Genomic DNA, 27429 nt, shown 5'->3' on the forward strand with positions numbered 1-27429 from the left:
TTTATTCTCAATGAGATAATTATGTCCTCCATATGTAACCGGTCGCCTTAGAAGTCTCCCTGTGCCTGGTTTGCCGGTGTTTTGCCCTGCAATCTTGAGTTCGCGTCACCATGTGCGGCCAGTTGGTATAGCGGTTCCCGATGTATTTGGGGAACTTCTGTGTTGTGTGGTGCTGTGGACTAAATAGTGACACAGTGCTCTTGGTTGAGTATTCATTTATTCCTGGTGTGTGGAACCCAAAACAAAATACCATGAAACCACCTCCAATGAACACTCCACCCGCACCAGCTCTTACACAAATGAGTACGAGGAGGAGTTAGCTTAAGTTCGACGAAGCTCTTTAGCTAACGACACTTTGCAGTAAAAAGTTACGTTACAAACCTTTACACATGAACACACTCGAATTACGGTTAGACAGACACAATGATAGACTAATAACAGATAATAACAACAACCGTTGAACCGTTAATTGAACAGAAGAAAATGGCACCCACAGGAGTACCGCTCAGAAAGGGGAGAGGAAGAGGCGTGCGTACAGAAGGTAAAAAGTAGCATGATTGTCAGTACATCACGTTTCTGATCAAAAAAACTCGCGTAGTTGTCAGTGCAGTGCAATCCGCAGCGATCAGCGGCAATCGGATCTGGGTCCACCTTGCTCAATTCGAACACACCTTGTGTCTCCCGTCCCTCGCTCGCTGACGTTCTGACGAAATGTTAGAATGCTGATACAAGGTTAGTTTTAAGTGATGAAAAATACCTTAATCATTAAATTAAGTGACCCTGGTAGTTTGGCGACCGCCTACCTTCGCCTTCGCGGAGGTAAGTCCGCCTCTATGTTTTACAACACATGCTCACCTCCGTACACAGCGTATCCTCTATCCACTAATTATTAGCCATTTGTGTGACTTTATATGCTTTACAAGAAGTGTTATAAAGATTTTCATACTTCCTCACCGCCTGTGGCAGCTGTTCCTCAAAACTATCCATTGCTATGACAACCGCCAGCGGAAAAAGTGTGAAGCCAATATTTCCGATTTCCCAATTTCCGACCAATCACACAATAGCTGTCGGACACCACAAGAGAAAAAAGTTCTGCCCAGATGATGTGTCGAGAACTGCGAGAACTCGCAAACCTTTTTCTTGCAGCCCTAGGAGAGGGAACAAACGTCTTCTGTTCTCGCGGAGTAGGTATAGGCCTTTAGGGTGCGTCCGAAATCGAATACTATCTAGTAGATAATACATTTGAGTACGTACGTACTTCCTGACCATGAAAACAGTACTTCTATATAGTATGAATAATGAATAGAATTCGGACGTACTACACCCGCCATCGAATGCACAAGTAGTAGGTCATCTGTGTACTTCTCACATACCGTTTTTCGCATACTATCAATTGGAACATACCCGCCTCGCATACTAGTTTTTCCATACTATATAGTAAAGAAATATGCGATTTCGGACTCAGCCAGCGTGTATGTGCAAGGCTTGTTGAAATCTGATTGGACGACTGGAGCGTAAAGATTGCCCCATTGCAGATAAACAACTGTCATTGGCCTGGCTCTTTTGAGGCCGGAGGAAGACTCTGTGACAGGGGGTTCCAGACACATATTCTTTTGCTAAGAAAGTAGTGAGTCTGGCTGGCCTCCACCCGCCGTTGTATGGAATAAAATGCTAGAAAACACTCCTGGCGACATATAACAGATTTCTTGAGAAAGCCAGTAGAGACCATAAAAGTTTTATTAAATCATCATAATACACACATACAGAATGTTATTCAGACACCTACTGTCAATTTTGTTTAACAAATCACAGAGAAGCCAAACATACATTGAAGATAAAAAAAAAATCAAGTGTGGAAGGAAAACAACAAAACAAACTTTTTAGTAAAATTAGCTGGAAAGCAGATTTCACACCTGAAGTAAAATCTACTATTGTTAGATATAATCTCTGAATGTCAACTGTCAGGTTGTCCCATAAATAACCTTTGAAATGCTTTGATGAGATAATCTGCATCCTCTTTGGCTTTACACTTAATTCACTTTCAGGTTTTATGAAAACTAATGTTTCAACCTTCTTATTGAAAACATACTGCTGTGGGTTGCACTGCATGCTACAAGGTTTCTCCCTTTTCATTTTTATTATTGCTGATTAACTCCAACATAGCTGCTGAAAATGTCTTGGCAGTTATGCTCTCTTATGTTGGTTTGCTCATTAGGAATGAGAAAAACTTTTTTACAGGACCAAAATGAAAATATGTGTTTTTAATAGAAATAATTCTCTAATTTTTCAAACAAGTTTAGTTATAACATATATTATTGATAATTAGCTCTGACTTCATAATAGTAAAAATTTTAGACTTCCAAAATGTAGCCTGAGTTGCCACAGATCACCCCAGCGTCCTCATTGTGGGCACAATTATGTGTCCCCACACCGGCATGTTTGCACCGCAGCAGGCTGGACTCAGTTCCTTCACACTGAACATCATCCAGAATAATCCGCAGATCCCTCCCCTCACCGAACTCTGCTTTCTTGGCTGCCTTCAGAGCATAGCGGAAGCCTAGCTGCCGGCAAACCACTGCAGCATTTTTGGGGTTCCATAAGTCATCGCACACAGTGCCCCACTCCCCATTAATGTAGAGCTCCACACGTCCACGATCACTGCGGCCTTGTTCGTCTCCAACCAGCCTCACCGCTCCACTCTGGTGCTCAGGTGCATTTTCTGTTCTGGATTTGCCCTTTCTGCTTCTTCCCCGGTTTTTCCCTCGCCTTGAATGCCTGCTTGATTTGGTGGTAGTTGTGGTTGGTAAATGGGTTGTTAAGTCTGGCTCTAGTTCAGCTAGACGGTCAATGAGCTCTTGGAGCCAGTCAACAGATTCTGTGGGCTGCGGCTTCGGCCTGTTTTTACTTTGTGTGTCAACGCCAATCAATGCTAAAAGAAAAAGAAAGAAAAACACAGATGAAGTATGATAGAAATTAATAAATAGGGCTGTGCAATTAATACATTTTGATTGTGGCACTAAATTATCACAAAACAATATAATAACTACAGAAACATTATTTTGCCAGACTACATTACTAAACTCACTCAGCCTATCAAGAAAAGTAATATGTAACTTGGCATTTTATGTCATGTTATCTAACCCATTTGCTAATTGCTAATCTGTTGCTCTTGAAATTAGTCAGGATGTGTGTTTTTTTGCAAGGTGCTTTGCTAAGTTGGACATGTTAGCTCTCTAAGCTTTTCTAGTCCATGTACTTGCCCTGTCGTATATTTTTTTTAACATGAAAATAAACATAAGAGAAATATTAAAATAAAAAACAGCTGACAGACACTGCCTGGTGTGGAAGCAGATCGTTGCGCGCACACACACACACACACACACACACACACACAGAGCTGCCCACAGTTGCACAGTAATGTAACTTCAGATATACAGCTCTTACAGCTCCCAAGTATTGACGCTTATAAAATGAGGTATAGTACTGTTTTTAATGGCAGGGTATTGTGAACCCGTTCTAGTATCAGTACACCTTGCAACACTATTAAGTAACATCAAAAGCCTTTTTAACCACCTGAAGGTATTTTGTTTTTCAATTAATGTAACATGTTTCCATACTTAATTAATAATCGTGTTAAATGACTGCGATTTCAACATTGAAAAAAGTAATCCTGATTCAGATTTTTTGCATAATCAAACGTAACGTAACTGTTTTGATCTGATCTGTTTTAGTTAGTGTCAGGTGTTTTATCAGTGGACTCACTTTCCTGGGGAATAAACTGGATGAGATTACTTTTCACTCTCACAGGAAGGGGGTCATAATGACACTGTCTTGGTGGAGCACGTCTGAAAAACAACAGAATGAAATATTGTATGTAAGAAAAGGCAGGATAGAAACAGAAAGACAAACAAATTAGGTGGTAGGCTGGTAAACAAATTAGGTGACACAACCATCTATTGCTGAGAGAAATGCAAAGAGAACCAAGAGCTGTCTCAAGTGACGTCAGAGACTAGAGATTTAGGATGGCAGGCTTTTCACACTGCTGCCAACACAGGTTTCTTTACCCAAACACAGGCAGCACAGCCGCCCCATTCAGTGAGAAAAAAAGTCTTAGAAAGTTATCCGAGCAACGCTGAGCAAACAGAGTAAAACCCAAATCCAAGCCAAGTATGATCATGATACTGCACATCCCTCAGGCATGCCATGAAGAATGGTATACCTGTGTTTTTATTTATGAACAGCTTACACATCCCATTCGAGGAAAGAGAAATAGAACCATATACCGTATTTTCCAGGGTATGTGTTGCTTTTAGCAAAAAAAAGCCTTGTCCAACAGAATAAAACAAGACGCTTCAGTGTCCATCCATCCATTTTCTATACCCGCTTTTTCCTGAAAGCCAGGGTCACGGGGATCTGCTGGAGCCTATCCCAGCTCTCTCTCGGGTGAAAGGTAGGGGTACACCCTGGACAGGTCACCAGTCCATCGCAGACGCTTCAGTGTATACATCGTATTTCTAATTACACTAATTATAGTCTAAATGAGCCTATGAAAAACGTAGGCTATAACAACAAACAGTGCATTAAACAAGTGCATTACTGAATTCATCCCTGTCAAGTAATGTGAAACATCGGGGTGGGGAGAGGTTAAACGGCATCAGGTTGTCTGAATGCCGACACTCACTCCAAAATTTGTTTTATCTGCAGACTTTACCTGTATGTTGAATGTCACAAAACCTTGTGCTCTCTCTCTTCCCTAGTTTGTGCTCTTTCCCTCTCTCTCTGTTCTCTCTCCTCTATCCACTCACCCCAACTGGTCGAGGCAGATGGCAAACTGAGCCCGGTTCTGCTGGAGGTTTTCTCTTCCGTTAAAGGGAGTTTTTCCTCTCTACTGTCACCAAGTGCTTGCTCATAAGAGATTTGTTGGGTTTTTTTTGTTTTTTGTAAAATGCCTTTAGATGATTTGTATTGTGATTTGGTATATAAATAAAATTGAATTGAACTGAATGTTGAAGTCTAAGAATGGAGCTTTGTTTTGGTCGACATTTTCACTTGTGTTAACACCAGGGGCCTATTTCAGGAAACGGGTTTAGTGAAAACCCAGTTTGTTAACTCTGAGCAGAGGCGGACTTACGATTAGGCGAAGGTAGGCGGTCGCCTAGGACCCCAAACTACCAGGGCCACTTAATTTATGGTTAAGGTATTTTTCATCACTTAAAACTAACCTTGTATCAGCATTCTAAAATTGCGTCAGAACGTCAGTGAGCGAGAAGCGAGAGACACAAGGTGCGTTTAAGATGAGCAAAGTGGAACCAGATCCAATTGCCGCAGATCGCTGCACATTGCATGTCGGTTAGTTTTGTTTCCAACTTGACAGCAGGAGTTGCTCTCCACCAACTGTGTCACTTTTCTACAGCCCTGCGGTCTACTTTTATGCTAACAAACGCTTCAAATGTGATGGAAATGGTTCAGGGTGTCGTCAAATATGGAGGACATAATTATCTCATTGAGAATAAATTAACCTCTGATCATAGATCTATATAATATATTTCAAACCAAAGCTGACAAACTACAACTAAAAGCGCAGGCTTATACAATTTGCAGTGTCTAATATATGAAATAGAGAACAGTGTGTAAAGGAAATGGCAGCATTCATACACGTTTTTACTAGCATAATCAGTTTCTCAATTTCATCTTATTTTTTCTTTGAGAACTGCAAAAACTTGTGTTGTAACATGTTTCTTGGTCTCTGTATTAGTAATACTACCAATAATATGTAACACATTTTAAAGAACAAATCTCATATTTCTTGAGTGGCGATATTCATTATATCTTCTATAAGTCAAGAAAACATTTTTACACACGTCCTCAATTGATCATTTATTATTTGTTAGATATTTCCAGCATTTTCTCAATTAATGTATGATATGATATATAGGCCTAATAGTATATGAATCCACACACATCAGCAAGCTTTGTTTTTTGCTTTGCGCAGTTTATGGATCAACTAGCTAAACACTGGGTGCTCAATTCAAAGTACCTGGCTACAACCAAAACCAAGTGTTTTGGTTGTAGCCTCTTAGCGTGCATATTTACTTTCAAGTTTTGCACGCAAAACAATTTCTATCAAATGGGGGCTCATCCGGGATCTTTGGTTTCCTTTAAGATGTTTGTGTTGTGGGTGCTTCTATGGTGGTTGTCCTCTGTTTCGGTGAGTACAATTACAAGGCAGTGTGAAAAGATTTAAGGGGTGTTCCACACACTTCTGTTGCGAGAGGTTAATAAATTCTGTCCACACTATTAAGTGAATTAGCAGAAATTGATAGCGGTTGGTGTGTATAACAGTTAGATGTGCAGTTTTGGAGCTAACTTCCTGTTAGGAAAAAGACTGGACCCACTGTTTGTTATTTTAGTTTGTTATTTTTGTGCATCAAGGTGGTTAGAGCATTTGTCTCGGGGACACATCCGTGACTGTCTAGGTAAGTCATCAGCATGCTGATTGCTTAACCGAGTTGACGGGCTTGGTGTTTAAATTACCCACCACTGAGCATGCACGAAAACTAGGGATGAGAATAATTAGTTAGAGCTAACGTAGGCAGTTATTAATCAGGGGGAAGAGAGCTCCATATCCATATTTTTAAAGGCTTGTTACCCGCCGGTTTAAGGTGCTACCCAATTGGTTGTGAGTAGGGATAGATATTGCTGTTTGGTGTGTGCGCATAATTTGTCCGTCCGGAAGAGCTGGAGGAAGTGTCCAGGGAGAAGGAAGACTGGGTATCCCTGATTAGGCTACTGCCCCCACGACCCGGCCCCGGATAAGCGGAAGAAGATGGATGGATGGATAATTTGTGAGTACCAGAGCACAAATTATTTGTGGGGGGGGGCAGACCCACCCTTTTTAGTTTCTGTAGTTTCTGTGTATTCCTGTGTGTGTTTTCTTTAGCAGGAGCCTCGGTTGGTCATCAACTGAATTTGTTTCACCTGGGAGACAGAGAGGAGGGGCTAAGGCCTTAAAAGCCCTGATCCACAGTTGCCAAAGTTTGAGCGGAGATGAGACGAGAGCGGACAGCTCCTCAGTCACATAGAGCTCACAGAGCAGCACACATATGAGCCTCAAACAGACATAGTGCTCTTAGAGGGTGGCGCTCTGTGGAAGCTGGCTAGTGCTAGTGTGGAAGCTGGCTTGAGCCACCAAATTGCTAAGTCCACCACTGACCCTGAGTTGAGGGATAGTTACCATGGTAACTTACTCTGTGAACTAAACCTGCTCACTGGCAGGTTTTATAAACCCTGAGTTGTTTCTGAGCTAATTGGCATTCAGACTGCAGAAGAGGGAGGAGACATGGCGTGCCCTTTTGCTTCCCAGAATTCTGCATTGAGAGAACAAACCCCTTCTAGACATCTTTTCTTTTCCTGAAGACTGTCTTTATGAGCAATACGTTTCTCTGCCAGTTCACTTCATTATCTTCATGATATCCTCAGCTCTTACATATCCATTATCCCATATGACTTCTCATGGAAGTTATATGGCATATTATATTAATGCCATATGGCATATTATGTCAATAGGACGTTCTTCCACGGCATTACTGTACAGGTAAATAGATAGATAGATACTTTATTCATCCCCCATGGGGGAAATTCAGATTGTCCTGCGGGTCTTATATTAACTTTAACATAGAAATTGCACTATAAAATATAAAATTTGAAATATAATTAACAGATAAAGGCACTCAGTTAATAACATAAGTAGTATAACTAACATATCAATAATTACTATTAAACATTCTAATGGCTGTGGGGACAAAGGATCTCAACCTCTCAGTTCTGCAATGCAGTGAGATGAGCCTCCCACTGCAGCTGCTACTCTGTTTAGTCAGTATATCGTAGAGGGGGTGTTTATTACTGTTCAATATAGAAAGCAGCTTCCTCCACATTTGCTGCTCCACCACAGTTCTGAGAGGGTCCAGCCCCCTGCCTGGCACAGAACTGGCCTCTTTCACCAGTTTGTCCAGGCGCCTACAGTCTGTCCGTAATGCCACTCCTCCAACAGACAGCATAGAACAGTGTACTTGTCACTGCAGACACTGTACGAACCGAGTCGTCTCAAGAAAAAAAGGCGGCTATGCCCTTTTCTGTACACTGCATCCACATTGGCAGACCACTCTAGTTTTTCATCCAGTACCACCCCTAGGTACCTGAAGGTCTGTACAGTCTCTATCTCCTGTCCATCAATGCAGACTGACTGGCATGGTGCTTTTGATCTCCTAAAATCCACCACCAGCTCCTTAGTCTTGGTGGTGTTCAGGAGAAGATAGCTGTTTCTGAATGTCAAATAGTCCATAATCCATGACGTCAGGCAGGGGGCCACCCCCATACATAGAAGCTTGTCTCTCAGTATGGGAGGCCATATAGTATTGAAAGCACTGGAGAAGTCAAAGAACATAATCCTCACATATGAACCAGGCACATCCAGATAGGCATATGCTCGATGCCACATGTAAAGCACTGCATCTTCCACTCCCATGTGTTTCTGATAGGCAGACTGAAGGGGATCAAGATCCTCCTCAACCTGCAGCCTCATGCGATGGACAAGGAGCGGCTCCAAGGTCTTCATGATATGGGATGTCAAAGCCACTGGTCTATAGTCATTTACCTCCACCGGCCGCCCTGTTTTGGGCACTGTTACTCATAGACTCATATTAAAGAGGAGCAGCTAGTTGTCCTGCACAGTCCTTCAGAAGCCTTGGACATACTTCATCTGGTCCAGCTGCCTTCCCTGCCCGAAGTCTCCTGAGCTCAGCTTCAACCTCTTTCATTGTTAGAGACATAAGCAGCTGTTCAGATTGTAACAGAGGGATGGTGGAGTTAGAGGGAGCAGCCATACAGGTGGAGATGGAGGTAGCAGTCATAGAGAATGAGGTGTAATGAGGAGCTTCAGAGGTCGAGAGAGCAACTGCTGGGGTGTTATATTATGTTATGTTAATGTTATTTCTCCACAATGGGAAATTGCATTACCCACCCAAAGTGCACACACCATGAACACACACCCGGAGCAGTGGCCAGCCGTTGCTGTGTTGCCTGAGGAGCAGTTGGGGGTTCGATGCCTTGCTCAAGGGTCTCCACCCCACCGAGTCCTGAGACTCGAACCCACAACTTTCAGGTTACAAGCCAGGTTTTTAGGACTCTCTATCCATTAGGCAACGACTGCACGACTCAATGAATCCCTTTTCCTCTAGTGACCATTTCCTGAAAGACCTGGTGGTTAAAGGAAGCTTCTGCACACAAGGTCTATATGTGGGCTGAAGATAGACCATGTTGTGATCAGTGGTGGAAGAGGTACAGCCCTGTAGGCTTCTTTGACGTTAGCATAGAACAGATCTAATGTCCTTTCTCCACATGTTGGACAGTTCACATACTGTACAAAGTCAGTCAGGCAGGAGGACAGAGGGACATGATTGAAATCCCCTGTAATTGCAATGAATGCATCAGGGTGCTGTATCCTAGCAATGACATCACGTATGATGTCACACGCCGTTGCAGGCAACGCCTTCGGTGGAATGTAAACAACAATGGCGACTATGTATGTAAACTCCCTTGGCACACAGTATGGGCGGAAACCAACTGAGACCAGTTCAATGACCAGACAGCAGACCCTCTCTTTCACAGTCACATTTCAAGGGTTAACCCATTTCTGATTGAAAAATAGGATAACTCCCCCACCTTTCGTCCTTCCGCTCGTCCTTGGGTCTCTGTCCCAATCGTACAGCTGTGAAGCCAGGTATATCCACACAAGTCCAGTATGTTGACGTTCAGCCAGGACTGAGAAAGACATATCAAACTGCACTCCCTGTACAGCCTCTGGCTCCTCACAAGCGCCTCCACTTCGTCACACTTTTTATGCAGTGAGTTAACATTCCCCATGAGCACAGAGAGCAGAAAAGGCTTGTATCTCCATCTCCTGTTGTTCCTCTTAGCCTTTAGCTTAGCCTCGGCTCTACATCCACAAAACTGTCTCCTCAGCATAGTCGGGATTGGGTGAGTTACTCTGTGTCCAATCTTCGACAGGGAAGTTCCTCTCTAGTGTACACTACTGTACTTAAGCCAGTACACATTGTAAGAAAAAAACATACGAAAAAACTACAAAAAACTTCAAAAAAACACAGGAGCTACTCAGACTTGCTGCCATTCAGAACGGCACATTTTTAGCACTTTGAAATAGTGGCCTTTAGCATTCATTATGAAAGATAATTCCATCACAGCTAATGCAGATTTTCTGTTCTGTGTGCTTGTGGTCATATGTGATGCGTCACATGTGATAACAATGTGCAATGCATAAATATGTTGAATCACTGAGAAAATCCTGGAAAAGGATAGAAAACCATCCTTTTACAAAGACTGATGGGTCCTGAGGGGTGTTTGGGTCAGATGTGGTTCCTCCAGCAATGCCTTCTACCATGGGTCACCCACTGTTCTGGCTGAGGACCATCTCCTCAGCCTCTGTGAGAGGTGATGGAGCTGGACCCCCACCTGTTTTCTGGGCCTCAGCCTATTACCAATAAAAAGGAACATTAAACATGAAAATGGAAATGGAATATTGTGAAATATGTACTTCAGTCTACATAGGATATATCATAGGCTACTAGCCCTGCATATTTAATGATAAATCATTTAATATTAACCATGTCTACCTGTTTGAAGGAGATTTTTATATTTTATGCACTGCCACGTTGGTTTGGCACCTGTAGGGTTGCACCTGCATGGACATTTAACATGCTCAGAGGAGCACATCAATGTTGGAACGAGAGGTTTAAAAAAATTTTTAAAAGTGCACTGTTTAAAAAAACACAAAAAATATCCAGTCCACAATCACTTTTTATATTGAAAATAAGTCATTTTGTGTGTTTGTTCCCCCAAATCCATGACATCACTTATGAAATTGGTTAAAATCCTGGATTTTTAAAAAAAATTTTGTAGTTTTGATCAGAATGGGTTGATTTAACAGATTTATGCAAAAAAAGTTCTCTGATATGTTTTTACAGCAGTTCTTTTAGTGTGTTTTCATCCTGAACATAACAAAAGGGTAGTGAATTTGACCTATGGGAAATTTCTAAATCATATTTCCAATATTTATGTCAAATTAAGATTTGTCACCAAACATCATTCCATTTGCTGAAATACAGTGAAAGTTATGGCGAAATTAAGAGTGAAAAATGCAGAGTCCCGTCATAGATGCGCCGCACTGCAAAACAACCTGTTCCTTGAGGCTGTAGTAGTGTAGTACCGGAGCCTTGGTTTTGGTGTCTTTTATGTTCTGGAAAGCCTGTTCATGCACCTCAGACCAGTCCCATAAGCTATCTTTGTGTGTCAGTTGTCAGCAGTTCAGTGATCTGAGAGGTGTCTGCAAAACTACACCATGCCTATAAGTGTCTGTACTCCTTTCACGTCAGTCGGTCTTGGCATCTCATTTATGGCCCATACTTGTGGGGGTTTTTTCAGTTTTAAGTCCAGTTGTGACCACTATTGTAAATAGTTCTTTCGTCAGTGGGGTTGTTCCCACTAACTTCAAACATGCCACAGTACAGACGTTGAAAAAGACGCTAAAAAAAACCCTTTAAATTTAGATCAGCATAACACAGACCCATTTCTAAATTGACGTTCATTTCCAAAGTTCTGGAAAAAGTTGTTTACCATCAGATCTCTTCATACCTGAGTGGTTTTAGTATTTTTGACAAATTTCAGTCTGGTTTCAGGCAGCTACATAGTACTGAATCAGCTTTGGTGAAGGTTTTAAATGACATCTTACTCACGCTGGATGCAGGTTCTGGCTGTATCTTAGTCTTGCTTGATCTAAGTGCAGCTTCTGACACTGTAGATCATGATATTCTTTTACACAGACTAGAACATGTAGCTGGGCTTGGTTGGCTTCTTACCTCAAAGGGAGAATGTTTTCTGTTAAAGTAGGGAATTGTTTGTTGTTCTTCCCATGCTCCAATACATTACGGTGTACCCCAGGGCTCCATTTGGGTCCTCTTTTGTTTGCATTTTATATGCTTCCACTTGGTCATATTATACAGAGACACAATATATCATACCACTTTTATGCTGATGACACTCAGCTCTACTTTCCTATCAAAAATAAGAATGGTTCTTTGTCTTTGTTTGACTGCCTGTGTGACATAAAATGTTGGATGGACATGAACTTGTTACAACTAAACAACGATAAACGTGAAATTGTTATTTTCACCCCACCAGATACAACCTCTGACATAGCTAATCAGTTTGGTTCTCTATCTTCAAATATTCATGACTCTGTCAAACATCTCGGTGTCATTTTTGATTCCAATTTGAGTTTCGATAAGCTGATTAGTCCTATTGTTAAAAGCAGTTTCTTTCAACCAAGATCTATTGCCAAAATCAAGAGGATGCTCTCTAAGAAAGATCTTGAAACTGTTATTCTTGCATTTATTACCTCAAAGTTGAATTATTGTAATTCTTTATACCTGGGTTTGCCTAATTCAACTGTAAATCATCAGCAGATGGTTCCAAACACAGCAGCCAGGCTTTTGACTGGCACTAAAAAGTGTCAGCATATTACTCCTGTGCTTGCCTCTCTCCACTGGTTACTGGTTAAGTCCTGGATTAATTTTAAAATTTTGCTTTTTGTTTATAGAGCTTTACAGGGTCTTGCACCTCAGTATATCAGTGATTTTCTTGTCCTGTTCAATGCCTCAAGATCCTTATGCTCTTCCAGTCAACTACTTCTTTTTGCTCTTCATGTTACAAAACTAAAGGTGACCGGGCTTTTTCTGTGGCTGCTCCCAGACTATGGAACAGTCTCCCTCTGTATATTAGATCTTCCCCTTCTGTTTCTACTTTTAAATCTTTTAAAACTTATTTGTATTTTGTATGTTTTAATTGAGGGTGCTTTATTTTTTTACGTCTTCAAGGTTTTGATACAGTGTGTTAATTTCTGTTTTAATTTTTTCGTAATTTTTGTTTTAATACTTCTGTATAGCATTTGGCTGCAACTTCTGTTGCTTTGAAATGTGCTTCATAAATTAATAAACTAAACTAAATTTTCCTTCAGATGTTAGCAGATGTCCAATTTATGACACTTCACTTTGAGTCTGAATTTGACAGCGTTCAGCTTAATGTTTCCTCTGTCTGCATCTGTCCAAAAAACAATCTGTTTTCAATCATGATCCTTATTTGCCATTTCCACTATTTCTCCTTCCCCTGTAATCAATATGTTGTCTGCATTTATGTGTATGCCCTGCATTCCTTCCAATGCCTGGTTCAGCATTCTTTGAAAGACTTCAGGTGCCAGGCATATTCCTATAGGCATTCTCAACCACATCTATGTCCTGTAAGGCGTTGCAAATGTTGTGAAATAATTTGACAGGTCGTCCAGTTGCACATGCCAGAAGCCATTCTTTACGTCACAGACTGTAAATACTCTTGCTTCTGACCTATTCTGGTAAGATGTCTTCGATTGTGGGGAGAAGGAAGTGACTCCTTTTTAAGTCCTTGTTCAGTGGTCTGGGGGTCTATGCAGATTCTTAACTTGCCAATGGGTTTCTTTACAACAAGACTGCTTATCCATATTCTCAGACTGCACACCAACCAGCTTCCTGTCCCAGACTACTCTGCTTCCTAGTAATGATACTGCAGTGTGTGCATCAACAACCATAAACTCCAGGCTGTACCGCTTTTTGTTACGTGGATTTGTCAGTTTCGTCTGGCATTTGCCTATTGGTTTCAGTGTACATTTGTTATACATTAGAAGTACCTGGTCTGTTTCCTCTATTTAAATGTTTGGATTCACGAGATTCATGGGGATGATGTTACACATTGCCCCACAATCCAACTGGAATTTGACCAAATTGTTTCCGAATAGCATGGCAGCAAACAATTGACTTGACTGCCTATCCAGACTCTTTGTGACTTTGTTCACCTCTTCAGTTGTGATGCTATGAAGATCCTCATACAGTTCACTCTCTGATGCACTCTCTGTGCTTCCACTACATTTCACAGCTTTTACATGTGTTCACTTCATCTCGCACACAGCAGTGAATTTGGTTGGCTTTTCCACTTTTCTACACATTTTCCCATAGGCTGCACATTTCTGTTTATCTCTTTCCACAGAATTTGCAAATAACAGCTTTTTGTTAATCATCATTTACTCTTTTACAGCATTAATTTCCTCTGCTCATCTTCCCTCAATGGTCTTGCTGTTCTCTCTGGACAATTAGGAGCTCTGCAAACCTGGACACATTTCTGTAGTATCAAACTGTCCTCTCACCGGGGCGGCTCAGGCGGTAGAGCAGGTTGACCATGAACCAGAGGGTTGGTGGTTTGGTCCTTGGTGGTTGTTCCACCGGTGCATGAATGTGTGAGTAAGTAAAGTGCAGTAAAAGTGTTTTGAGTACTCTTGAGGGTAGAAAAGCGCTATACAAGTATAAGACCATTTTTCAGCAATCTCTCTCTCAGGCTTGGACTATTTGTGCTGCACACAATCCTGTCATGTATTAGAGAGCCTTTTATGTCATGCATTTTCAGTTGAGTGCTAGCATTTTCAGTTTAGTAACACATTTGTCAAATCTTTCATCAGTCCCTTGATTTCTCACAAAGAAATTATATCTTTCAACAGTTTCATTTGGTTAGGATTGCAGTGTACACTGTACAGCAATTAGTAGATCAACAGTCCTATCCACTGTTGATGAGCTTAATACAGTTTCACACAACCCTCTACCGGTTTCTCCTACCACATAGTAGAACAGTTTAACCTTCGTTCCTTCTGAGTGAGTGAGTGAGTGTAAGATCAAGATAGAGCTGTAATTCCTCCTTCCATGTCTTTGCTAAATTATTCAATTCCTGCATCAGTGTTGGCGGAGGTTTCAATCCGAGTGCATCTGATCCAACAAGGCTCACGTCAAGCAGAGGAGTAAAAAAGTGCAACTTATTTTTCAGAAAATATGGTACACGTTTTCCACAGGTTTTCTTTGTGGTTGGTGATGAACTAGAAAGAATAAAGCAAAGTAATGATTATATTAGTCACCTTGAGGGATCCACCACTTTATAAACAACTCCTGAAGGTGATGTTGCACTCGGGACTCCAGTGGACATAAAGTACAGCTCCCCTAATGGAAAGACAAACAAAAAAAAACAAATACCCAGAAGACATTATGCAATTTTAAAGTTTTACAGCCAATGTAGACATAACACTGAAAATTCAGTATGGGTTGTGTTTTTTGTGTCCTGTGTGTGTTCATGAATTACCAGCTTCATCCTCAGCAAAGGAGATGATGTATGGGTAGTAGTTGTTGATGAGTCCTGGGAAGGTGCATGTCAGACCCTTCCCCATACAGATCTCATTGTATTTCCACTGCCTTGTGTTACTGTCCTGCTGCAGACTCATCAAACGCCTGCAACAGGAGTAAAATACACAATGTTAAATGTGAATATGTGTAACCCTAAGAGATTTCACTGGTTAAGGCACTACTTAAGGAGTGGCAATGAAGCTGTCTGGCCCTTCTTCCTCCCAGCTTAAGACCACTTAACTTCCTGGAAAGGCTGAGTGGGATGATTCTTATTGTGGAATTTACTGAAATGCATATGAATTATTAGTGACTTGCCATTAAACTATCTTTTGTAATAAAAAGAAGATTCACTGAAATTTTTGTAGTCAGACTGTCCAATTGTGCAGACTACAGTAGTTCAATGAAGATAGGCATATTTTAAACTTATGAAATTTGTTATTCAGAGATAACTGACCTTGTCCTCTGAGGTACTGATATAAGAGAGTGGTGAGGAAAAGGGGTGTGAAGCACATTTTATTTCACCCATGTATATAGTCAATTACCTGGGCTCAGAATAAATATCTTACTCACTGAAAACAGACTAGAGAGGTTTTTTTGTCAGCAGTTTTTTCTTCCAGCTCTCCAGTGACTCTGTTCCAGAGATATCCTCTGAATAGCTGCTTGGTTAAGAACATGCCTAAATCCCTGCAGACTTCATTTTGGGTGGTCAACACAAAATGATGGTGACCTAGTGACTTCAACTCATTCAAGTGACTTTAAAACCAGAAGCATTATTGCCATGTAATATAATTAATTATTTTAAGCCGTCATTTTTCCTGGATCAGGGTCCATGCTGAAAAGTGTCTCAGTGTCAGAAGATGGGCTTATTGTAAACTTCTCAATGGAATTTGTTATTCAGAGAAGTGATACCTGACCTTGTCCTTGTTGCAGTTTTGGCCAAGAGAGGCTGGTGGAGTAGGGACTCACACAATTGTTCAAGTTGACAGAGACTTACCATAGAATGGTTTTTATATTCGCCAGTTCAGTATAAGGGGGAATTGTTTTGTTTTTTTATTGCTGCAATTGACCAATTCAGTCACTCGCCATGATCCAAACCAACAAGTAGTGCTCAGTAGTTCCCACCAGTAGTCTTACTATGAAATTTTATTGTGTTTTCTGAAATGAAACACTGTGGTGAAGGGCCTGTACACAAAGGAATTCTTAAGTGTTTTCTGTTTGATAAGGAGTAAGAGGAACTTCACCAGCATCCAACAAAGTGTTTCTCTGCTAGCTTGTCCAAACTAGTTTCTAGTGACTCATTTTATTTCTGAACTTCTCAAGTGCAGGTAATGCAGGTCTCTACATCACATATTATCTTCAGGTCTGATACCACATTGTTTCCATTCCTCAGGGTTAGCATTAAAAACATAACATGTTATTTACCGGACCCAATCTTACCCACTCATGAAGTCTCCAAAGATGTACATGCCATTCAGGTTGGGGTATTCACAGCCTCGGTACACGTAGCCACCAGTCACTGACTTTCCCATCTTGTGAGGGTATGCATAAATAGGCAGGACATCATCTGTGGAAAAAAAAACTCAGCACTGAGCTTAGAAATAAAATTGTAAAATTTGTTTTCTGACATACCACAGATTTTGAAGCTCAATAAACCCATATATTTTAAGAATAAGTGAAATTTCAAGAGTCAGAGTGAACATTCTATGATTACTCAAATCAGGTCTGATATCTAGACAAATTATCTATCTATTTTCCTGTGTTATATACAGTACGCATGACTGCGTACTGGGTTATGATTGGGACCTGCATTTAATGCTGTTCCTGAATGCCTCCAGAGCAAACAGGAGCAGAGGAGACAACCAGCACAATACACCATTCCGATGACAGTGGAGTGTCACATGGAGTGTCCTATGGAGGACAACGCATTGAGCAAAAAAGGTTGGTAATCATTTTTGCCAGGGATCATTCTGTGTTGAGGAAAACCATCAAGTCTTGGCCCTTTATTACAATTCAATTAGAGACCATTGTTGTTTGCTGCTGAGTGAGAATAACCATCTAACTTGATCCCTAGAGCATGCTTACCTAGTGAGATGTTCGCACACAGCTTCTTATCGTAGCAGGAGAAACCCTCTTTAGCTCTCCAACCATAGTTCCGACCTTTCTCAATTATGTCAATCTCTTCAAACTTGTTCTGGCCTACGTCCCCACAGAAGATGCGTCCTTTGCCTTCTTTGGTGTGAGGGTCACCCCGATCCACTGAGCACCTCCACATGTTGCGGACACCATACGCATAAACTTCAGGTCGGGCTCCTTGCTCATGTATGAAAGGGTTATCTGGGGGGATTCTGTACAAAGGCCCTTTCTCATTGCCATCCACATGGATACGAAGAACTTTACCCAAGAGAGCTGACCTAAAATAGAAGTGAGAATCAGTGGCAAATCTAGAAATCTTTGCAGTGGGCAGGAGGGCAGCTGCCTCCGCTTTCAACTCTGTAGATCCACCCCAGTTGGGAAAATGGAATGTGTAAAAACTGACCAGTTGTTTCACATGAGCAGCAACAGATAATGCTTTCCTTAATTTACATAAAGCAAGACTAAATTCATTTATTATGACTAAGACTAAAATGCCTGGACTTTTTTGGCACATTTGCTCCAGTTAGAGACTTTGATAGATGCTTTGTCATAGCCTTACTTGTTCTGGGCATTCCCATACTTCCCAAAAGGGTCTCCTGCCATTCCACCATCACCTGTGAAAATATACAAGTAGCCATCATCGGCAAATAGCAGCTGCCCCCCATTGTGGTTTGATGCGGGCTCATCGATTTCCAGGATAACCCTAGAAGGAGAGTGGACATAACAAATACAACATTTTGCAGGGGGGCTGTAGAGCTATAAATGGTTTGCATCATTAAAAATTCATTGCTGTTAGCTAATCTGAATCTATTGTGAATACCTACCGCTCAGAGGTGTGATCCACCACATTCATATCATTGGCTGAGACAAGGAATTCACTGATCCGGATCCTCTCATCAAAACCCACCTCCACTGAGTAATACACATATAGCTTCTTGTTATATTTGTACTGAGGATGAAAAGTGAGTCCCAGAAATCCTCTCTCATCACCCTCCCATGATGATGTTAACACTGCCTTAGTAATGTTCAAAAATGGTCTCTCAAGTTTGGTCCGGTCAGGAAGGTAGGTCCACACCAAGCCCACCTGTTCTGCAACAAAGAACCGATGTGTGCCATCATTGGCATGGACCATGGCTAGAGGGTTCCGCAGACCATTGGCCACTTCTTCCAGACACAGCTGCAAACATCCATCTGAGTCTGACTGAACACGGCCCAGGTTCTGGGTCAGGTTCTGGTTGCTGAGGAGATGTGGGTAGCAGTAGTCCATGTCGTCAAGCTCCAGGTACTGACAGAGGCGAGTATGGTCTTCTTTAATTTTGGCTACGTGTGGGTTGTCCGTCAGGAAAGGGATGGTGGAGCTGCACTTTTTCCAAAACTGGGAACAGTAGTCTGGACAGAGGCCAGGGATGGTCCGCACTGGGGTATTTGGGTCCTCAGCATCAAAGAGATGAGCTGCATAGGGAGAACATTCCTGGACAGATGGAAGAGAGACATTAAAATACAATATTAATTATTACAATCACAAATATTATCAGTATTTAGAGCAACACTCTAAATCTTTCAGAGGAATAAGTGTCTTTAACTTCAAGCTGTGTTGGAGTTTATCCAGTAATGATGTTATTTTAAAATTCACTGGAAAAGGTCTTCCAGCCATGCAGCCATACAGCAGAGATATAATACTGAACAGCAAGGCACAAGTTTAGCATGTGTTTATGGTTACCACTCAATTGTGATGCAACTCTGTTCTAAAAGCTCATTCCATCGTTTTGACAGAGAGAATGAAGAGAAAATGATAGTGCGACGCTGAAGCAATTATGTGGCTGTCCTGTAACAGACGTTTGATATTTCAGAATACAGATGTATTTAATTTATAACTATGTTATTTATTTTAAATAGTTGCATACTGTGCTATGTTTGCCATGTTAAATTTAAAAATTTAAAAGTTAAATCAAAATTAACCTTATATCTTTACATGTCATAAGTAAAAAGAAACCTTTTAAGCTTGACTGAAATACTGCTTTATGTCATGTATTAAACTTGAACCCAGAATGCAGACAGAGTAGTGGAGTTCAGAAACCAGGAGCACAAAGAACGAGAGAGAACACAGAGGCACAGGTAAGTGCACGATCTCACACGAGGAGTAGCCAGGAGAGTATGGACTCACACAACACCAGGGAACCGGGAGACATACGACAAGGAAAGCCACACACAGAGAACACGGGGAACTGACCATGAAAGCATAGGGAGAGAACAGGACACAGGAAAATCCAGCAACTAAGTGAGGTATTGTGCAGGTCTATATGCCCTTGCTCTGATGAAGACCAGGGGCTGCCAATCACCTATTTTCCAAAGAAAGCCACATACACACACACAGAGGGGGAGAGAAACATCAGGGCGAATAACACACAAGGAGAGCAGGCACAGGTGAAAACAATCCACACGAATAAACATAAAGCTACCTGGGGTAAACCCCAGGCGACACAGGAAATTTAAACACAATAAAAGTCTCAACACAAGGAAGTGCAAAACCAGGGACCATGACACTTTTTTGTGATAAGATTTTTTTCCATATCGCCCAGCCCTAATTTTAACTATATATTGTTAAAGAAATATTATAGCCATTATAGCTTACAGTAGGAAAATTCTGTCAATAATAAAATAAACTTCAAGACAAGGGGTCGATGTCACACATTCAGCTGGACAAACAGTAAGTAAAGAAGCCAAGTCCAGTTGCCATGACTCAACCTCTAGATAACATATTTGACACTGACAAACAAATAAGGACCAATAATACTGTTTTAACATACAATATTAAGAACAGATTATTTTAGTGTGAAAGTTTCATATTGCTATATAACTGTTGAATCACTGTTTATATAATGTTAAGCCATGTTCATAACCAAATTGTTAGTGATGTGATGTGTCAGTTTCCAATACTGGCTAATTTGGCTTTCTCTGTATCAAGAAATGTGAAATGTGAATATGTAATACTGGCGCCTTCTGCCTGGTAGTAAGTTACAGACCCAGTTACTAATCAACATTCAGAAGTTGCTGCAAACTTTTCGTCGCGTAAGTATTTAGTAATGTCACTGTAAAGTTACGATAATGTTTAACTGTTTTTGTGTTATGCAGAATGCATAACCCCCAGAACCCAGACTTCTGATTATTTAAGAGTTTTTGGTAGTTGGTCAAACTCTGGGCGCATGATGGAGACTAAAGCCAAGCGACCTTTGTCCACGCTTGCTTACCTGGCAGAGCAGCTCCAGGACGAACCCCGCACAGTTGGCATATCCATAATAATCAAAGTTACGCATAACCTGGTAGAATTTAGTCATCAGCTCCTGGTCTTTTTGATAATCGCAGCAGCCAAACTCCTTGTACATTACACAAAACTCCAGTTCCCTCAGCGGACGGAAGGGCGGCTTAAAATCTAAACACTGTGGGTGTAACATTACAGGTGCGACCCAGAATGTCGAAAAATACAAAATGACAATCGATGAGATCCACCGCTGACCAAAGACTTTGCCATAACACAGCGGCATTATGGCTGTGCAGAAACAGCTTCCTGTGTGTACTTTGCTCTGACTCCAGTCCCTTTCTTAGGCACTCTGACGTGCTGTATGCTGTCTTCTGTCAACCCAGGACTGTCTGATAGTCAGGATATTACAGACACGTGTGATTGCTGTGGAGTGCGCAGACTGAAACCATCTGTTGTTGAAGAAAGCCAGCGACCAGAGTCTGGAGCCGGGAGTCCCTTGGTGCAGTCTGTGGAACAGCCTGAGTAACGAGTAACGCCAGTCGGACAGCACAATTCCTTTTCAAAAACGAAGTCTATAGCGAGATTATACTGAAGAACCAAACCTGCTGAAATAGTCACGTTGTCAGGTGGACCCTACATGTCTATGCTGCTGCCTATAGAGGACACTGTGCTACTTTGTGTCCAGGCCCTCCTCTCTCTCTTTCTCTTTGTGTGTACGTGTGTCTCCTCCCATGCTCCTCACTTCTTGGACCAACCGTCTCCGGTCTCTGACTTCAAACAGCGTGTCCTCGCCTGTCCACGATGATCCTATAGTTAATGGAAGAAATGTTAAAGGAAGTGAAATGATTTTTGTGCTCTGTATTATGTGATTTTTGATCTGGATTAAACGCAGGGCGCTGGATTTGGGCCAACGAGGCCTAGGTCTGTCTCCGCAGCCAGCTTTGTAACCTGTCATGGATCTGGTCATCATAATTATTTAAACCGCTTGAAGACTGTGTTTGTTAGGGCAACCTTGGCAGAGCTGGAATATGGACTGTGACGGGGCAGATCTGGGTCAACTGTCTCATGAGGAGCTGCTGATGATGGGGAAGGAGGATCTGATCCGGAGGGTGAAGAGGCTGGAGAGCCGCAATATACCTGATGCTGGAGCACGGAAACATGATGAACGACGTGGATCGCAGCCTGCAGGTCCACCTCCACGATATCCGGAATCTAAAAGAGATCAACCAGAAACTACAGGACGATAACCAGGAACTCGGAGAGCTGTGCTGCTTTCTGAACAACGACCGACAGAAGGTGAAGAAGGTGTCCCGTGAGTGGCAACGCTTTGGACGCTAAATTGCCAGCGTCCTGTGGAAGAACGTTGGACCAGGAGGCGCTGAGGACGGCGAACATGGAACTGAGGAAGATCGTCCTCATGCTGGATAAAGACAGGAGCGGAACCAGCTCCCGGAGCTCTATTGATAGTCAATCCAGACTGAGTAACATAAACGGCTCGATGCTGGTGCGGGACTTCGGGGATGGTAGTAGCACGTCCTGGTATTCCGTCCTGACCACCACAACAACTTACACAAAACATCCGAGAGAAAAACGACATCTCTGAGAAGTTCTATGGACGACCTGTCTGCCCTGCACTTCCAGAGAGGCGCTGCGCTCGACGGTGAGGAGAGACAACAGGCAGCTGCAGCGGGAGCAAGTTGTGCCACTACATATGCCACTGCATTTCAAGAAGTGCCACTGTAGATTCCACGGCATTTTAAGAGGTGCCACTGCATTTTAGGAGGTGCCACGGAATTCTGCCCATAGTTAGCTGCACCCAGTGCTCTTCAAATGCCCATATGTCTGTATGTCAGTGCTGATGCCACTCCATTTGTCTGTACATGACACTAAAATAGCTACAGCTGTAATTAAGGTGCCAGTCCAGTTGACATGTATGTGGCCACTGAGCTGCCAGTGTATTGTCTTCACTGTACAAAGTGACATAATCTTTGACATCACAAGATGTTTTTTGGACTGATGATTGCAATGCCCACATTAAAACGCCAGGGGATAATAATCATGGTGTATAGGATAATAGGACTAATACACAAATTAGTCCTGTGTTAACTGAAGTCACATAAAGATAAACATTCATAACTTAACAGCACACAACAGAAAATACAGAAACGAAGTGTAGACTAAAAATTCGAAGATCATAATAAATGACAATCATACTTTCATATGGAAAGCAGAGGAAAAACTTATTGCATTTAATTCATGTGTTGACTGCTGAGAGGACAAGAAAAGCGTAGCCTAATCTACACTGTCCTCGCTGTCCTAGCGTATGTAAAAATGTACTGTTTGATCCTTGTCTTATTTTAACCATCAAACTCTAACCCTGCATTGCTATACATTTACATTACTCCAGCACCACCTACTGGTTAAGAAGTTATACACTAATCTATTTCTGTATTAGCACTTTCAATATCATGTCGCTTCAAATATTGACAATAAAACAAATCACAGCAAACATTGCAGCTTATACCATCTTTAACAGAGTCTAGACGTGAGTGTCACCTTAACAACAATAGGAAAACCATCGGGGAGGCGTGGAAATAGGCTACGTAAACATAGTTATATTAAGGTTATATAATGAAATGTGCCTTTGCATTTTTTATTTAGTTTAAAAGAGGACGACAATAACAGTGTGGCTGCTTACGTAACATGGGTGTCGTGCCAAAGTAGTTATCCCCGACAGGAATTGCATTCCATGCCGCGGGAGCGCGCATTCATTCAGAGTGAATGGTGACCTGCGTTGTTGGACTTGAATTTTAGCTAAGCTAGCGTAAAAACAGTAACACTTGGATTCTTTAGTCATCGTATTGAATATATTTTTTTTTCTACATGATGTTTTCTAATGTGTCTCTTAGTTTGTTTATCTTTCTGTCGAAAGTTATTCTAGCCATTGTCAGCGTTATGTCAAGCTGTAGCCTATTTTACGTGTTTGTTGAGTTTCTCCAATGCACTGAGATTGTTTGGTTAGATTGTGAGGTCACTGTTTGGAAGCTACATTCAAACACGCTGTGATCTAATCTTTCTTTCAATAGAATATACTGAATCAAACAGCCTGTACGTTAGACAGCTACAGTAAAATCGAGAAAATGTAAACAAGCCTACAATAAACTCATCACATTATCAACAACAATTGTTTGTATAACCGACTTTTAATTGCAAAATAAATGGAGGTCCAGTTCGGGGTACTGTTATGAATTACTCTGAATGATCACAACGATCATATTATTGCATAGTATGACGTTACAGGGGGATACAAATTATTTCAGATGCAGTTTCTCACCTGACATAAATTGTATCCCCCTCCATGATGCCAAATGATACTCAAACATCCTGAATGTTATTTGATATTCACATTTTTGGTCATGCTTCATAAAACTGGAGAGTTTGGACAACTTTCCTTCACTACAACTAAAGTTACAGTACTATTGACAAACAGCATCCATACAATAAAGTGATGAACTCATCACGTCAATTTTTAAGGTGTAACGCACAGAATCTAGTTATTAAACAACAATTTAATATGATTGAGTCAGAAAACAAGACAAACTGGATTCACTGAAGTAATTTGAGCTCTCTGAGGTTATCATTAAGAGTCACTTCTGCTCTATTTGAAGTGTTTGCTTCATGTTTCTGATTTAAATCAGACCACTTTTGTTTCATATTCTTATTATGCTAACTGCTCATATGTGTCAAACTTCCCATTACCTCTCAATTTCCTTTAAATGTTGATGCATCTGAGAAGACTAGACAGCAGAGGTTTCTAGGTGCTTTCTGAATTTTGTGGTGCATTCTGTATAAAGTCTTTTCCTTTTGGCTGCTCCCTTCAGGGGTCACCACAGCGAATCACCTGCCTCCATTCAACCCTATCCTCTGTATCCTCCTCACCCACACCAACTATCCTCATGTCCTCCTTCACTACATCCAAGAACCTCCTCTTTGGTCTTCCTCTAGGCCTCCTTCCTGGCAGCTCTAACCTCAGCATCCTTTTACCAATGTATTCACTGTCCCCCCTCTGAACATGTCCAAACCATCATAATCTGGCTTCCCTGGCTTTTTCTCCAAAACATCTAACATGAGCTGTCTCTCTGATGGACTCATTCCTGATCCTATCCATCCTCGTCACTCTCAGAGAGAACCTCAACATCTTCAGCTCTGCTACCTCCAGCTCTGCCTCCTTTCTTTTTCTCAGTGCCACTGTCTCTAAACCAGACAACATTGCTGGTCTCACCACTGTCTTGTCCACCTTTCCTTTCATTCTTGCTGACGCTCTTTTGTCACACATCACACCTGACACTTCCCTCCACCCGTTCCAACCTGCTTGCACACGTCTCTTCACCTTTTTCTACACTCTCCGTTGCTCTGGACTGTTGACCCAAGCTACTTAAAATCCTCCACCTTCTTCACCTCTACTCCCTGTGACCTCATCGTTCTACTTGAGTCCCCTCTCATTTACACACGTTTTACTGCGGCTAACCTTCATTCCTCTCCTTTCCAGAGCAAACCTCCACCTCTCTAGATTTTCCTCCACCTGCTCTCGGCTCTCAGTACAGATGACAATGTCATCTGCAAACATCATGATCCACGGCGATTCCTATCTAACCTCATCTGTCAGCCTGTCCATCACCACAAGCAAACAAGAAGGGGCTCAAAGCCGATCCTTGGTGCAGTCCCACCTCCACCTTGAACTCCTCTGTCACCCCTACAGCACACCTCACCACTGTCTTACAGCTCTTATACATGTCCTGCAGCACTCAAACATACTTCGCTGCCACTGCAGACTTCCTCATACAAAACCACAGCTCCTCTCTCGGCACCCTGTCATACGCTTTTTGCAAATCTACAAAGACACAATGCAGCTCCTTCTGGCCTTCTCTGTACATCTCCATCAGCACTCTCAAAGCAAATATTGCATCTGTGGTTCTCTTTCTTGGCATGAAACCATATTGCTGCTCACAAATGCTCACTTCTGACCTCAGCCTAGCCTCCACTACTCTTTCCCATAACTTCACTGTGTGACTCATCAGCTTTATTCCTCTGTAGTTTCCACAACTCTGCACGTCTCCCTTGTTCTTAAGGATGGGCACCAGTACACCTCCTGACCTCCCAGAGCCTGTTTCAGCTCCTCCCTGAAAGCCACACAACACTCTTCCTTTTTCAACTTTTCAAAGCCACTAATCAAAGAGCCTGTGTGATCTAGGACACACACTTCACTTTTTTTTTTTGTGTTTCTTTTTTAAAAATAATGAACTAGCTTAGTAACTTGAACAAAAGTTACTTTATCTTCTAACAGCAGACTATAAAAGCCTACAGATAATATTAATATATACATGTGCTTTTGACTGCTATTTTGTCGAAATACTCTGAGAAACGTGATTTCTCTTGACAGAAGATGGGGTTTTCTGTCCAAATCCCGTGCAAAACCCAAATATGAAATATGATTTCTCTTCATCATTATTTGGCCTCCAGCTTTTCTAGTGAGGAAATTTGATTCTGTGCCATTGACATCAGACAGGAAACATGGGTGTATTTAATTGCATGAAACAGCGTATTCACATCAGACCAAAAAAGGATTAGTGTACTACACAAAATCAAAATGAATTGAGAAAACATACCTGAAAATTGATTTCTTTTTAGTAACATGCTTGCTTCTATCAATTTGATTCTTACTCAGTGTGGTCAGATGGCGCAACATTGTTTTTTCCTTCAGTTGAGGAGCATTTCACAGCACCAGAATCTTAAATTTGACAGGAGCCAGAGATGCGTCCAAGAAAAATATATGGGCATTATACAGAAACTATGCTAGAATACTCCTTATAGTTGGTCAGGATCAATGTCACAAGTGTTTTTTCTGTTGACCACTGGAGCTGTCATCTGAAGATGTAATTACAGTGTAAAGCTGAAAAATGTAATCTAAAAATATGTGTTTTTTTATCTGTGTATTCAGATTTGATTGAATTGTCGCCTTCTCTCTTTCTCTCACCAAGTCTAATGGAGGGGACATAAAGCCAGAGGGTTTGTATCTCTATTCAGAAACACAGCTCTCACAATTCCAGGACAGCATTAATATGTCTCAGATGAAAATACAAAATTACAAAACTGCAGGGGTTCAAGTTCACTTTATCAAAGCCACTATCAAAGAGCCTGTGCAATCCTTTTACGTGTTGGTTTCTCTTTTAAAAATATAAACTAGTGTAGCAACTTGAACAATGTTCATATACTGTATATACACATATATATACAGTGGGTACGGAAAGTATTCAGACCCCTTTAAATTTTTCACTCTTTATGTCATTGCAGCCATTTGCCAAAATCAAAAAAGAAAAACTGAAATATCACATGGTCATAAGTATTCAGACCCTTTGCAGTGACACTCATATTTAACTCACATGTTGTCCATTTCTTCTGATCCTCCTTGAGATGGTTCTGCTCCTTCATTGGAGTCCAGCTGTGTTTAATTAAACTGATTGGACTTGATTAGGAAAGGCACACACCTGTCTATATAAGACCTTACAGCTCACAGTGCATGTCAGAGCAAATGAGAATCATGAGGTCGAAGGAACTGCCCAAGGAGCTCAGAGACAGAATTGTGGCAAGGCACAGATCTGGCCAAGGTTACAAAAGAATTTCTGCAGCAAGGTTCCTAAGAGCACAGTGGCCTCCATA

General features: G+C 41.5%; 1 protein-coding gene and 1 pseudogene across 3 annotated transcripts; one reads left to right on the forward strand and one right to left on the reverse strand.

Moving 5' to 3' along the window:
* Window positions 1-1864: 1864 nt before the first annotated feature.
* hhipl1 (HHIP-like 1) lies at window positions 1865-21042 on the reverse strand. Of its 3 annotated transcripts, none has more exons than XM_026306042.2 (9): window positions 20702-21042; window positions 18278-18924; window positions 18013-18156; window positions 17403-17731; window positions 16758-16884; window positions 15280-15425; window positions 15059-15140; window positions 3763-3845; window positions 1865-2929 (listed from the first exon to the last, which is right to left on the reverse strand). In XM_026306042.2, the coding sequence occupies exons 1-9, from the start codon at window positions 20993-20995 to the stop codon at window positions 2352-2354; spliced, it is 2430 nt and encodes an 809-aa protein (XP_026161827.1). In that variant the 5' UTR covers window positions 20996-21042; the 3' UTR covers window positions 1865-2351. The 3 variants fall into 3 exon arrangements, with proteins under 3 accessions (XP_026161827.1, XP_026161916.1, XP_026162002.1); XM_026306217.2 differs by lacking the exons at window positions 1865-2929; window positions 3763-3845 and adding exons at window positions 10525-10546; window positions 10689-10753; XM_026306131.2 differs by lacking the exons at window positions 1865-2929; window positions 3763-3845 and adding an exon at window positions 9435-10546.
* Window positions 21043-21453: 411 nt separating this feature from the next.
* On the forward strand, window positions 21454-23857 carry LOC113130334 (coiled-coil domain-containing protein 85C-B-like; annotated as a pseudogene).
* Window positions 23858-27429: the final 3572 nt, after the last annotated feature.

The sequence above is a fragment of the Mastacembelus armatus genome, chromosome 22 (genome assembly GCF_900324485.2).
Source record: "Mastacembelus armatus chromosome 22, fMasArm1.2, whole genome shotgun sequence".
Lineage (NCBI taxonomy): Eukaryota > Metazoa > Chordata > Actinopteri > Synbranchiformes > Mastacembelidae > Mastacembelus > Mastacembelus armatus.